Source organism: Thunnus maccoyii, chromosome 23 (assembly GCF_910596095.1).
Source record: "Thunnus maccoyii chromosome 23, fThuMac1.1, whole genome shotgun sequence".
In the NCBI taxonomy this organism is placed as follows: Eukaryota; Metazoa; Chordata; class Actinopteri; order Scombriformes; family Scombridae; genus Thunnus; species Thunnus maccoyii.
The window spans coordinates 11046246-11061322 of NC_056555.1; the positions used below are offsets into that span (position 1 = coordinate 11046246).

At 42.5% G+C, this 15077-nt stretch overlaps 1 protein-coding gene across 6 annotated transcripts in view; it reads left to right on the forward strand.

Annotated features, from left to right (window-relative positions):
* Positions 1-15077, forward strand: part of foxp2 (forkhead box P2) — a 103880-nt gene that overhangs the window by 50835 nt on the left and 37968 nt on the right. For all 6 annotated transcript variants that reach the window (XM_042402903.1, XM_042402902.1, XM_042402904.1 and 3 more), the window contains one exon: positions 11462-11551. In XM_042402903.1, the coding sequence (XP_042258837.1) occupies positions 11462-11551 (90 nt within the window). The remainder of the gene's footprint in view (positions 1-11461; positions 11552-15077) is intronic.

The window sequence follows — 15077 nt, forward strand, 5'->3', positions numbered from 1 at the left end:
TTTATCAGAAGTTTACATGATAAATATACATTAGCCTGGTGGCTTGGCCATGCGTGGTATTGTTTCAGCGATACTATTCTTCATGCATTCCTTTTCACCTGTTTGGACTTCATCATCCAATTCAGCGTGAACCTGATAATCATAATTTGCACAAAACTTCAAATGGATTTGTCTGAGTTTTTTGCATCGTTAGTCTTTCCCTGAATTTCTCTCATAGCGAGGAAATACTTCTTTGTTGGCAGAAGTTTTAAATGTTTGAGGAGAGAATCCCTCTCAAAATCACTAGAAACTGCTTGTGTTTCTTTCTGTTCTTTCCATATTCTTTGTGTTAGGAGTGTGCCAACCAGCTTGTGTCTGTACCATGACATAATTCTCAGACTCTGAAGTTGAGGTCCCTACAATATTTATAAAATAACCTCCCACCCCCCTCTTGGCTTAGTCCTGACTTAATATTGTATTGCCTTCACTACAGTCCTAAATGATATGTAATTTATCTTTCATTCAAATTTCAACCAGAGGTTTTATTTTTTAATAACCACTGTAATTGTTCTGTCCTTGTATAGAGTGCTATGAAGGGAGTGATCATGCTTTTGGCACATTTATCAAAGCTCAAGAAAAAAAAAAATGCAGAAAGGAGGCCCCTTTTCTCACATAGCCAGACTAAGTGTGCGACAGAGTGATAAATTTTCTTGTTAGGAGAAATTACATCCACTAACTTGAGCTACTTCAGCATGAAATTGAAAAAGGAGCATTTCTTGTGAATTTCCATTCTTGATTCAATGAAAGATGTAGATTAGCCCTTTGGAAAAGGACGGGGAACAAGAATGAAACTAAAGAAGTATGACTCTGCTCACTCTGGATTGTTCTTAGAAGCGTGATATAGGATGCTGTTGGGAAAGGCTTTGTTTATGCAAGTATGGCTCAGTCAGCCTGGTGGCAGATTAAAGAAGAAGAAAAAAAACGCTTTAACATCTCTCTCTTTCTCTCTCTCCCTCTGTTTCTGTTAATGTGTATGTAGTATACATTTACGTAGTTCACATAAACGTGTACATTTATATATATATACAAGAATGTATATATAGTATATGTGTTCACACACAAACCTTATGCATTTTTACATTTTTATCACTGGGCTCTTCCAAGCCTCTTCGCCTACTTTGCCCCAGTCACAGTCTGTGCCCATGATAGCTCCCTCTCTCCATCTCTTTCTCACCTTTCAGACACACACGCACACACACAAACACATTTCACCAGACCCAGCTCAGTCGAGCAGTCTGTTCTGGTGAGGGTGGAGGGGGTGGGGGGGTGGTGAGGGGTGGGGGCTTGGAACACTGATTGATAGACGCTGGGTGTCAGAGTGGAAGGCAGATAACTATATCTCCTACAGCTCACTTAAAGGTCAAACACACATCGCTGTAATTGGAATATTCACAAGACAACCACCAAGGTACAATGCAGGCTCGAGGAAAGAAATAGAGAGGGAGGAGCAGAGGAAAAGATAGGTGTTACATAAGCAAAAACATTGAGACAGAGGAGAGGGAGAATGAGTGTGATCCATGGCCCTTCCACAGGAAGATGTAGTGGCTATTTATTGAGTTGATCTTTTGGGAAAGTGTGGCATTCATTGAAAGATACATCACCCTCACTGGAGAGCCATTAAAAATCTGTCCTGTTTTGCATCACTGCCAGGACACCAAAAAAAAAAGTTTTCTCCTTCCACTTAAAAGAAAAGTTGAAAAAAATGCAAAATCATAAACACTGATGCCATCACGCACGTCATAATTCATGAACAGTTAGTTTGTGCCAGTTTGGAACTGAGTAGATGATCCTATTTGTTCTGAGTGAGCTAACAACCGAACAAACTCTAAATGATGAACACACCGGAAAATCTACTGTTCACAATAAGTACAAATATGTGTTTTGTCAATTGTTTGTCAACACAGCTGGCAGCCAAATACAGAGTTAGCCTTGCAGCAGGTAAGATGAGGTCATTCACAGCTAAGGTCAGGGTGCTCTCTAATCGACCCTAGAACAGGGTAACACTTACACTCAGCAGTTAACCTGAGCTCTGCAGGACGAGACAGACAGACACTTATACTATTGACCTGCAACAGCAGAGCCCCCAAGACAGGATCTGAGGCACACAAACGCAGACACAAATACACCCACATACAAATACCATGCTCTAAGCCTTGCTTAAAATGACATCAGCCCCCTTTAAGCCAATTTTGGTTGTCATAAAGATGGATGACAGAGAGTAGCTTTTCTGTTTTCGTAATTGTTAATGTGTGTTCCTGTGTAGACTTTGAATCAGCATGTGCTGTGTACACATCTTGTGTGTCTTTATTAATGGTTTAATGGAGGGTAAACAAACTTAAATGCAGTTTACCTACCCAGGATGCAGTAGCTGAGATGAGCAAGGTTTTCCCCAACCTATTGTTTACCCTTACAGCCCCTTCATGTTTGCACACGTGTGTTGAATGTATAGTGCACATGCACACATTAGTGTGAGCACATTTATCTTTTCAACAGTATCTATTAGTATTGGCATTCTGCACAAAACCGTCTCTTCCGCCGCGGATGCTCGCTCTCTGGTGCCACAGCCAGATTGCTAGTCGCCTCTGGCCATGTTTTTGGAGTGGGAGCCTCTTAATAAGGCCTTGTCAACAAAGACAGACACAAGCTCCATGAAAAACAACTTCATTCTGTGTCTGATCCTCTGACAAGAGTGATGAGAAAACACTAGTTTTCACTGAAATACAGCTGTGTTTAAGCTCGCTTAATGGTACAGTGAGCATATAGTTAACAGTTTTTCAATACGGTGTGATATTGTCATATAGACAGTGTGTTGCCTTATGATATTTAAGCATATCAAGCTCACTCAATTTGTCGGTGTTCTAATAATTGGCATAATATTTCTGAGCAATATTCCCACCCCACTGTTGCAGTTTTTCCACTGGGCTCAGTCTTACCAAATGAACTATGGCTGGCCTGAAAGCAACATTTCATATCAGGTATTCATCCAGCTGTGTGACCTCCACTCGCCTGGAACTGTGAAAAGGAGAAGGATCATAATCACCTGAAGAGGAAATCAAGCGCTTCAAGAGAGAGAAAGAGCGTGTAATAGTCAGCATGCGCACGAGAGAGAGAGAGAGAGAATGTGTGTATTTGTGTTTTTTTGTGGGGTTGGGGCCTGCACAGTTGAACAGTCATACCTCATGCCAGCTTTGCTTTTGCAAAGAGAACACTTGACCTCACACACACTGTCCGCCTCAAACAAACACACACACACACTCTCGTCTTCCTTCTTCTACCCACACAAATGCCTTCCCCCCTGTCTCCTCTCTCCTCTCTGTCTGTCTCTATTTTTCTTCCTCTCTGTCTCTTTGTGATAGTATACTGTGGAAGCTCTCAGTTGTCGGGCTCTAAAGGACTTCCCTAAGAGCAGCAGTAGATAAAGAGCATTGCTGAATGGGCTTGCTGTCACCTTATCTAAACGAAGCCATACAGCACAGGTCAAAGTAAAGACTTTGCTAAAGCCACTAGCAGAGACAGAGAGGGAGGAAAATAGGTGCTTGTAGGGGTAAATTGAATTTCATAAGTGATGACGGATGGAAGAGATGCACAGAGACAATGTCAGAGGTTCGGAGAGGACAGGAGAATGGCTTAAGCAATTATTTAGTATGTAAAGTCATGGTACATTGAAGGTTATTTTGGAAAATATTATGGGCTTTCAAACCTCATTAATCGGTCAAGATATGTTTTTTTTTTTTCAACGTGACAAGGCAGTCTTGTTTCAAATCCTGCCTCAGTTTGGGGGTTCTGTGTCAAGTTTCAGCTCGAAGGTAGCTGAGAACTATTATTCTCCCTTGCTAGAACAGATATATCTTTCTATTTGCACATAATATCCATGGTGATAACAGCAGGAGGTGGGATGTTAGTGAACGTTAGCAGTTGCAGTAAACGACAGCAGGCCAAACTCTGTGTTATTGTTGGCATGGCCTCCCAGCGTCTCAGCAGACACATATATTGGTGCATATGCACTCAGACATAAACACACACTTTATCTGTGATGGGCAAAACAGAGCAATGTTTTGTCTTTGTTAGTGGAAAAATAAGTGTGAGGTTACACAATGGAGCTAGGCACCCCCCCCGCCCCCCCCTTGAGCCCCTCCCAACATCACTCCTCTCTCCTATACGAGCTCTTGCTTTCTTCCTGGGGTAGGAGCGAGCAAATTCATCTCGTCAATCCTCCCGGGAGGGTGTAGCTATGCAGCTCTGTTTACTGTGGCAGAAAGTTAATATAAATTTTCATCAGTGGGGGAAGTTTACACATATGATTCTATTTGTCCTTCATTATTAGCACCTGAGTCTAGGGCTGGGTAGGCATAATTGTCTACAGACATAGGCCAAATAGATGCAAGGGAAAAGCAAATAAGCACACCCCAAAATAATTTGATGCTTGTGTGTTACAATTCTCCACCCTAGGAATTCTTAATCTAGAGAATCAATAAACAAGGGGTGAGAGACGTGGGAGAGAGAGGAGGAAGAAAGACAGAAAGATGAGAGGAAGAAATGAATAATATGATATGAGTATGTGGAGAAGGGGGGGGAGGGAGGGGAGACGGGAAAGAAGTTGAGGTGAATTCAAAGTGCAACGAAGAGGTAGAAAGGAGTTGAAGAGTGCAAGAGATCAATATTGAAGGTTTTCTTCCCAAACACCTATTATCCACTTAAGAAAAAAGACAACAAATGAGCACAAGATAGATATTATTTTTTGGATGAGGCACTTTGTATGTAGAGACAGAGGAAGCTGAAGTAGCTGAAAATACTGAGATAGAGATAGCAGAGTGGGGACACAGAAGCCCATTGTTCTAGCTCTACCTCCGTCCTGAGGCCCGAGCAGATTCTCCATGGACCTCTCCCTCCCTTTCTCTCTCCCCCCTCCCTTGTTCACTGCAGACTGTTGATTTATTGAGTCATACATTAAAATGCTCATTACTCCTACATATTTTCCAAATTCTCTTTTTCTCCCCTCTTTCTTTCTCTCTTCCATTGGCTCGACCGCGGCGAGATGTGAATTAGTTTCTCTTATGGACGTTCGGTTTCTTTTGGGACATTTTGGTTTCCCGCTCGCCACCATCTTGGCACTTATTGGAGCCAGATGACCCAAATTTGGGCAGATAGGGAGGGAACATGGGTTGAGCTAAGAAGTAGCAATGACTATGACTGATTGTGATGTACTAATACTTCCCTACAAAGGCAAACAGCAGTAACTACGCTAACAATGAGAAAAATGGCTTCAAAGTTTTTTGGCTGTCCAGCCAAATGTGTTATAGGTAGAAAAGCAGTTATGTGCTTATTAAATATGTATTCTTTATGTAATTTTCATGGCTTAAAAATCATGACCAATTATTTGACCTATGACCCCGTGTTTTATTAATCATATATAATCATAATTATATTGAAAAAGTTGAAATAGATGAGTAATTAAGATAAAATCAGGCAATCCTCAAATATTATTTTGTGAGGTTTAAGCTATTAAGATGGCTTAACATATTTATTTTAATTGTATCAGGACTGTAAAGTATATCAATCAAATCTAAGTTCATAAACATTAAAGTTGTTGTAATGCTTGCTGTATAGATTACAAACTGAAGTTATATAAATTATGACTTAGCTACATAGTGTGCAATGTAACACCTGATTATGGTTGTACTCTCTGCTCCCTGTAACCCCTGAAATGTACAAGAGAGAGAGAAGAGGGAGGGCGCTGTCAGTCTGTAAACTAATGTTAATGTACTCTCTTGTCCTGTCTAGCTAGCTAGCGCTAACACAGTGATATCCAAACTATTATTACTATCTACTATGATAGGGTCAGCTGATAATACACAGATGAAGTAAGTAAGAGTTCCAAGTGGAGAACATGAAGACACCCTTCTTTGGATTGTCCTGAACGGGATTTACAGAATCCTCATTTATTAACAATTTGGACGGCTGTCACAGGCCGCAGTAACTGCAGCCGAAGCTCAGAGGAACCAAGGCAGAGCACAGTAACTACACTTGATTATGACTGATTGTGATGTGCCTCGGTTTTTGGTTGGATTTTGAAGTTACTGAAATTTTAACATTGTTTTTTTCTCTAAGAGGCTGAACTTAGACAATTTGTCACAAGATAAAACATACATTTAAAAAATCATTTTCAATCATAACTCAGTTTTGACCAAAATTGCAGTTACTGTGGTTTGGCATTGTCAGGCAGAATACACCTGTCAGTCTGGCTCTTATCTGCGTCTACAACTGAGGTCAAAAGAAGTCATTATTTTTGGCCAAAATGCTTTTCCTTTCCAAGTACTCAACCAAGCAGAGATGTGCATTGTGCTCCGTGTAGCTGCTTCAGAGTGGCGATAAGGGAACTGAATCTGCAGCTATTGTTGAGGCACCGGTGCGTCATCGCCAGTTCTGACCTTTATGAAAGGATAGGAGTCTTTCTACTCGTGCTGCCGAGTTACTTAAGGGGAATGAGATCAATAGCAGCCATATACTATAAACCTTGACACATCAAGCATTGGTCATAAAAAAAAATTGTAGGGGCTGCATTCATTTAGCAGTGAGTGTTCAAAGAGCCTAGAGGAATTTCATGAATCATCACACAATTTTCTTTTGCCCTTTGCTCCTCCATCATGTCCAACACAGTGTGTACAAAACTAAGCAAAAACATGGAACAACACCAATCTTCAGTTTTCATGGTCACATACTGTGTCATTGAACTTGTGTTTAAGGACCATCTCTGTAATCAACTCCACCCAGCTGCATCCTTTTTCCTTTTCTTGCATGAAGACATGTGAGGACCTCTGCTGTTCTGACAATGTTCCCTGGTTTGCTTGTTTTTATAAACTTATGCCCCCACTTTTGTATTCAGACATTGTATAGGACATCTTATCCTTCTCCCCTTCTCTTCTCATTTGTCTATCCTCTCCAGCCAGCCCCTCTAAATCCGTATCCATCCATCCATCTGCCCTGAATCCACTTATATAAGAAGATAGGGTGTAAATATTTTGGTGTGGAGTGTCAGCGCGTATCTCCCTCGCCAGCGGGCCGCCAGCCTCAGTCCAATCAGCCATGTTTGTTTGTTCAGCTTAAACTGTTTGTGCCTTGTTTTCCGTAGCATGCGACTCCCTCCAGCTTGATAAAGTGTCACACTTTTTCTTTTTCTCTTCCCTTCTTTTCACTTTTCACCCCCTCCCAACTTCTGCGTCTGTGTTTCCTAGAAGCAACGATAGATAAGCCTGGTAGTGTGGTGCTGGGTATGTGGTTGTGTGTGCTTATGCACGCACCAGGATGTGTGTGTGTGTGTGTGTGTGTGTGGGAGTTGTCAAGACTGTCAGCATGACTGGAGTTGTTCTGGCCGACAGCCTAGTGTTGAACAGCAGCCTTTTACTCCCTATAACAAACACACATACATGAATACACACAAAACATCTGTTCTGCACACCACAGAAAGACTGTGATATCATGATGCAACCCATTTCTTATTGATCAACAGTTGACACACCATGTTAACAGCTACTTTCCGGAACATGGAAGCAACGTGTGCGGGCCACAGACCTGTGAAGATGTACCTGTTGAGGGCAGCTTATTTCATGCCTGCTTCATCATTCCAATAACTGCCATATCCCCTAATAACAACAACTCCCAACGTGACCCGAGCCAGGAAGTGATCTGCACTATCCAAACACAATGTCACAGCTCCTCAGATATATCCAATTCCAATGTCATGGCTGCATATCATGCAGTCTCCAGGTGGATTTGAAAGAGTGACATTCTTAGAGGATGGATGGCTTATTTCTTGCCCCCCACTCCCCATCACCACCACCACCACCACCATCCGCCACACACAATAAGCAATCTGAAGATTTGCAATGGTTTGGCCCACTATTGCAGAGCCTGCTAATGTTTTTCATGCTTGTTTAAGATCTTTGCATGCTCCTTACAATGGTGCATTGTGATAGGTGTTCCTTATTACCCTGTTCTGTATAGAGTCTAAACACTGGGGCTGGGAGAGGTGAGGATAGTGGGAGGGAAGGATGAATGGATGGCTGATACGTGTTTTTTTTTTTTTTTTAGTTCCCTCTCTCTTCCCCTCTCTGTCAGTCTCTTCTCACTCTCTCCTTTTCTCCCTCTCCAGTGATCTCTGCATGCCTATTAATGTAGCAGAGGAATGCCTGTGTAAACATTCTTGTTTCTCAGTCCGTTTCGCATAATAGTTGCCTGTATCGCCTTTCTCCTGACCTCACTATCTGAAACCAATTACACCAGATCCATTTGGGCTGAATCTTATTTTCATAAGGATCCCCATGTTGCGGTCTTGGTCGCTCTGTGTGTTATTTTCCCCCCTCTTATTTTTTTCGTCTTTTCCAACCTCAGTGATGGATATCAACATCAAATATGCCTCTGAGTGCCTTGTTATTTATATAGCAGGGCCTGGCTCTTTTTCTCTTTCTCTCTCTCTCTCTCTGTCTGGCTTGCTCTCTCATTCTGAAGAATGTGTCACATTGTGCTGTTTATACAATGTGTGCATTAATAGACTGGGGATGTCATTTTTTCGTGCATAGCAACCCAGGTTAAATAGGCGGTGCGCCTGCACTCGTCTGTGTTTTTGTCCGCTCCACCAGCTCTTCAGCAAACTTTTGATGACTTTCCTTGGCATTTGCTGCTTTTTGTGCTTTGAGATGGGCTTCAGCTTGCCATCTCTGTGGAGTGGGGAGGTGGGTGGCACAAATTGGTGCTTTTTACTGTAATGGCTGAATACTCAGAGCCAGTGAAAGTGAGGGGACAGGGCTTTTTTTTTTTTTTTTTTCCCTCCCTTACCTTTCCGCACCGTCACAGACTCTCAGAAAAATGGCTAACCCCGCTTCCACAAAAGAGGTGACAGACGGTTTCAGGCATGACAAACCACTCTGGGAAAGTTTGGCCGGTGTTGATAAGGTCTGTGTTATGTTTAGAGAAGTACTCTTTATGCAGTCTGAGCAGACTTCTTTTCTAATAAGCCCGGCGTAGTTGATCTCTCTGCTTCACCCCCTGTGCATCACCTCTCATACCTGCACCTCCCTCGATATTTACCTGGCATGGATATTGGAAGTGCTGTTAAAAACATCCTTTTCTTTGTACTCTTGACCGCGTGTAATATATCGAGTGGCTCTCTTGACTTTGGGTATAACACAGCGAGTCATTATTGATTCACACATGGATAAACATTTCCTCCTGACAGCTACCTTGGGCTGCACTCATCAAGCAGCCTTCCCTCTAACTACTGTGTGCAGGACTCAATAAGCCTTATAATTACTTTGATTCACCAACCATGGTGAGATTAATTAGCCCCTGTGTTTTAATTAGCAAAGTGATTGGCTGCATTCAAAGAATTTGTTTTGTCTTCTGCGTTCAGTCAGAGGAAGTCAAAGTCAAGCAATGTTTGATTTCCCGTCCATTTTGAAAATAAAAAGTCCACAAACATCAAAGCTTCCTGGGCCTGTGTGTGCCTGCTTACTGCAGGTGTTGATGTGAGCTACAAGCAACTTTAGTGTGTGTGTGTGTGTGTGTGTGTGTGTGTGTGTGTGTGTGTGTGTGTGTGTTGTGAAGAAAAAGCTATGGCTCAGCTTACAGATGTCACATTACACACACACAGACACACACACACACAGACACATGCGAGGCAGTGGCGACTAGGTTCCTCTTACCAAGGAGACAGATCAATGCAGTTAGGACCCAGTGCCAGTGTAATGTGTTTGTTTACTTTACTTCAGAAAGCCTGGCTCCTCCTGAGCAGCCAGACAGACAGACCCCCCCCCCCCCCCTCCCTCCACCCCCCTCACACACACACACATACACACACACCCCTACAAGCACCACCACCACCACCTCTCCAAGCAACCCCCAGCTCTGTCTTTTCATAATTGATCAGGGGGGTGGCTGCGTTCCCCGAGGGGTTAAGACATGGCAACTTTTTTTTTTTTCTCCTCCCTCTCATTTTTCTGCCTCTCTCTCTCTCTCTCTCTCTCTCTCTCTCCCTCTCTCTCTCTCTCTCTCCCCTCTCTCTCTCTCTCTCCCTCTCTCTCCTGTCTTCTCCTCTTGTTTGCTCAGGATCTCAATGTACTAGTTCAAACATTGTTCCCACCAGCTGGCAGAGCTGCGCCATATGCACGCCCTGTCAAGGCAGCTGTTGTCATGGATACTGGCAAGCACTAGAAAATAAAATGAGCACCTCTGATTCCTGAGGAAGTGTCACTCTCCATCTGAATTTTTTTTTTTTTTTTACATTCCTTGCTTCTCCTCCTACTCATCCTCTTCTTTTTTCATCAAAAAAGAAACACTATGAAGTTGTTGTGTTGTGTTGTGTGTGCACACTTGTTTTTTTTTTTTTTTCCCTTCTCTCCCACTTGATGCTCATGGGCCTGAAGAATACAAGGTATACGGCTGTGTAGAGCAGCAGCAGTAGTAGCAGCTGTGCACAATGTTCTTTTCTGCCAGACTCTTTCATCCATCTGCTCTTGAAGAATTGGAGTGAAGCTGCTAGCCCAGCTGCCACTGTACCTGTGAAACTGGAGCTCGCTCGTCACACGCATTCAATACACACAGCCAGGCGGGAGGGGATCTGTAATCCCATCAAACCCTAGAGAAATAAATCAGAAAAATTATCATCCTCGTGTCTGGCAAACACATCAAAAGGTGTTGATGACAAATTTTTACAATTTACAAATATGATTTTTCAAATTCTTCATGCCATGTGTAAACAGCTGTGAACTAATTTCATCAAGTAGGGAAAGGTCTCTCCTTCTCCATCTATCTATCCATCTTTCTATCCATCATTTCTATCACGCATCCTCTGCTCGTAAGCACCCTTAATGCATAGTGAAAAACCTGGGCTGCTAGTTAATTGACTCTAAATGTAATCTGATGTTGATTTTGTCAACTTTAATTACAGCTCCCAGGGACACTTCACATGGTGCTGCCTCTACTTCAAATTGATATTATGAATATGCAAATGTGGCGGTAATTTGCAGAGAGAAGTGGGTATTTCAGTTGAGCACACACTAGACAGGTCAATTCTACTGACGCTCTGCCTCTTTTTTTTTCAGCCCCCCCCCTCCCCTCCCGCCACCCTCTGCTTCAGGGGTGCTCTAGACAAACTGTATTTATCCTTGATCACGGCTCTGTGAATTGTTATTAAACGTATCTCCAACGTAGTGTTAACCACGTCAGAATGTGTTGCGGAAAATACCAGGTGATATTTGACAGCGTTCTCAGTCAGAGATGACTGTTTTGTCCCTGAAATTTTGAATTATCTCTGCTGCCAGCTTCGAGAAATCTAATAGTTTATTTTCACTGTCTCCTTTCCTCCCTCCCCATCTTTTTTCTCTCATTTTTTCACACTGTCTTTTGTCTTGTGTTCTTTTCTTCCCAGGCCCTACAAGCAGCGAGGCAATTACTCTTGCAGCAGCCAGGCAGTGGCCTGAAATCTCCAAAGAGCCAGGACAAGCAGCGTCCACTGCAGGTAAAGCAGCTCCCCGTATAATCTCTTAAGTCCATCCATAATACATGCTCCTCCGAAAAGAAGATTTCCTCTGTTCCACAAGTGTGTTTGATTTGCCAACGCAATCCTCGGGCCTGTCATTGGAATCCTAAAGCTGGACAAGCCGGTCCCCAGGAAGCTAAGCGTCACATAGACACAAGAAAAACACAACAGAGACAGATTTCAGAGAGCAAAGTTTCATCCATCAGCCATCTGTCCATTTTCAAGTATACATTTTATTTCTCAGAAAGGGGTTTCAAACCATTTCATGCATATTGTCTATCAAACTGGACAATAATTAATACTTCAAGTATATCCAAAGGTTATACGGTTGGATGACAAATTGGAGGACGGACATCTTTGATCTCTATGCTTTCCTACATTCGATCCATAGTGTTGTTGACACGAGGAATATCCAGAGGTTAGTTATTATTTGAAAGGCATGTCAGCCTGACTAGTAGGTTATACAGACAGCTAATTTTAACTGCATGTCATTTCCACTCTTCAATGCTAATTTACCATATTGATTCGTAGAGCTGTCTATTTCTGTTGTTAGTGATTTGGAAAAGGTCACACTTGTATACATACGCCACACACACACACACAAAGCGCACACACGTCGCACACTGACACCACACTCACACATATATATACACATTAACACATCGCTCTCCCTTCCTGGCGTTAAGATTTTCTCACACTGTGAGTCTTTTCATTCTGCTCGTTTAAGTCAACAAGACAGTTAGTTGGTTTTCCTGCCTCAAATTATGTAAGGCCCCTTGACATCTGCTCCATGTTTTTATTATTAGTATTTTTTATTTAATTTATTTTTAGCCGTTTGAAATTGAAGTGTGGGAGTTTGTGCCCTCCACTCGGCTAATAAGTACTATCAAGGAGCAATGGTTTACCTCATTAGAGGCTCTGTGCATTCCATTAATGACAGGGAAATTGGCGTTAACCTCACCCGTTGATACGTATTTTCACAGTCTAACAATGGCAACACCTTCAATTGGAGTCACACCCCTGTGTACCTAATTACGCACTGCTGAAGAGATAAGGTTGGCAAAGACTCAGTCATGCTTTTGCATTTAAATAATTCAACTCAACCTCATCAAGAGCGCTAATATTATCAGTATGTTCACACACAATGACATCAGAATTTAGAAAATAATTATAAGGGTGTTTTATTTATTTGAGTATATATATTTTTTATTTATTTAGCTCTGGTGGGAAAAAAACGACTTGCTCGTTTAGCTTTCTGTAGCTTATTGTTGAGCTTCTTCTGTTTGAAGTTCTGTATGCTGAAGAGAATAGATTCAAACAAATGGGATCCTGATCTACAAATGCCTGCATAGTCACCAAGTGCAATACATACATGGCAGGAAGAACAATATTGAATGAGAGCAGTGTGGGTGCATGATAACAGTCAGCCCATGCCCAAGCCCCTGCCTCTAATAACACCAGCAGATGGTAAATATTGAATATTTACATTTGCTTACTCCATCCTTGCCTCGCGTTGGCGATATGAATCAATATGAATCGGAGGCCCTGCCGATCGGCCTGTCCTCAGCTCCAACTAATCCATATGTTGATCCAGCCTTTATTAACATCCTCACCTCTTTGTTCCAAAAAGTCTCCATGCAGAGCGTCATCGGAGAGGCACTGCTGACTCTCCCAGCGATACCAGCTCCAACAGGGCTCAATGCCTTCTGGTCCGAGATCATTTTTACACTGGGACTGTGTTGCTGTGTGCCCTTGAATCCACTCATTTCAAATGACATTTTAGCTGTAATACTCCATTGTGCAAATATCAGTATAAAGCAGGAGAAACTCTTAGTTCATTAAAAAGCCTTGTTTTTTTGTTCTTATTGTTGTATTTCTTTCCTCTTCTCAGTACCAGATTTTTTTTATTATTGTCTTGAGGGAGTTTACCCAATAAAGCTGCATTATTTACCTGGATTATGAGGCCACAATGGGTACTATAGTACAATATTTTATTAGCTTCACGGCTTGATAAGAGTCAATGGCAATCAAGCTACATGTTTTCCACCGGAGGAATCGTGCGGATTGATCCTCTTGTATGATTAGCACAGTAGAAAGTGGGAAAAGGATTAATATTACCATGACATCCTGCTTATGGCAGAGATACTGATAAATCCTCTGCCAGTCTTTTTTCCCCTTGTTCCCCCATCTTTGGTATTTAAGAGCGGGAAATGATCCATAGATCATGGCATGTAAATTATTTAGTACACAAGCATCTAAGTGCCTCAGCTTGCAGTTTTAATTACGCGTATTAGCGGCTAAAGGCTCTCGCCTGACTAATTCTATCCGCTCGCTCATCACTGCTTCTCAGGAGTTGATGATGCGGAGGCAGGCAGCTCTGGCATTCACATGCACGCATACACACATGTTAAAAAAAAAAAAAAAAAAAAAGTCCCACAAACACACATACAAACACACACACAAGCTGCTTCTCCACATTTGCGTAATGTGACAGGTCTATTATTACACAGTAAGCCCACGGGAGCACTCAATAAACACCTATTTCTCCCTGTAAATCCCCCTGCCTCCGCCATGCTGCTTACACGGCTCTCCCAAGGCACACAACACCCTCTCGTCTCTGCTCCATTCTCCTCTGCTCCTCTCTCCCCTCGCTCTCCTCTTCTCTGTGGCAATATCCCCCCTCTGAAAGGCATTTATACACTGACATTTGGAATACAAATAAAGAAACGCGGACAAGGAGAGGCGGAGAGGATTACAGAGGCCTATGAATCTGACAGTTGTTTCATTCGCACACACATGTACATAATGCATATAAACGCAGCCCACACTCATACACAACACAAGCACAATAACAGTTACTTAAAGTTTTAATGGGGCCAGATGTGACTTTGAGCAAGACTTGTTTGTTAGTGGCTCTATTGATCAGTATTGATAAGGAGCAGGCCAGAGCTGGAACTTAGCCACCTGGTGGGTGAGCAGGTTTTATGCTCCTGTGTTTTGAGGAACAGCTCCAGTTTACTAGAAATCCCAGAAAATAAACTGTAACAGGTGCTAGGTATTTATTTGATCCAAACACACTCACGTCAACAGACCACATCTCCTCCTAACATGTCAGCCACCACCTCTCCAATGTATGTTACATGTAAAACAGCTAGAATGACCCCTTAACCTAGTGTGACAGTGTGACGGTGCACCCTAACCCCTCCTCCTTGTAGTTAACATCCGATTCTTAACCATGCAAAACCTCTGCCACTGCTGCTCTACCCCTTTCACACTATCAAGCTGTGAATACCCTTTTACAAGACTAATAACCTCAGTGCCATCTGTGCAATGATCTAAGTATGAATGAAAATGTTTAAGGTTTTACGGTTGGTTTATGGACGGGAAGAGATGTTGATTTAGCCCTGTTTTCTGTAAATTCTACAGCTTCCTGCCCAGGCTAGTCAGATTGGTTGTGGGCACTGGGCCATCCTAGGAAGTGTCACACTTTTAAAGGTCAGGTCCA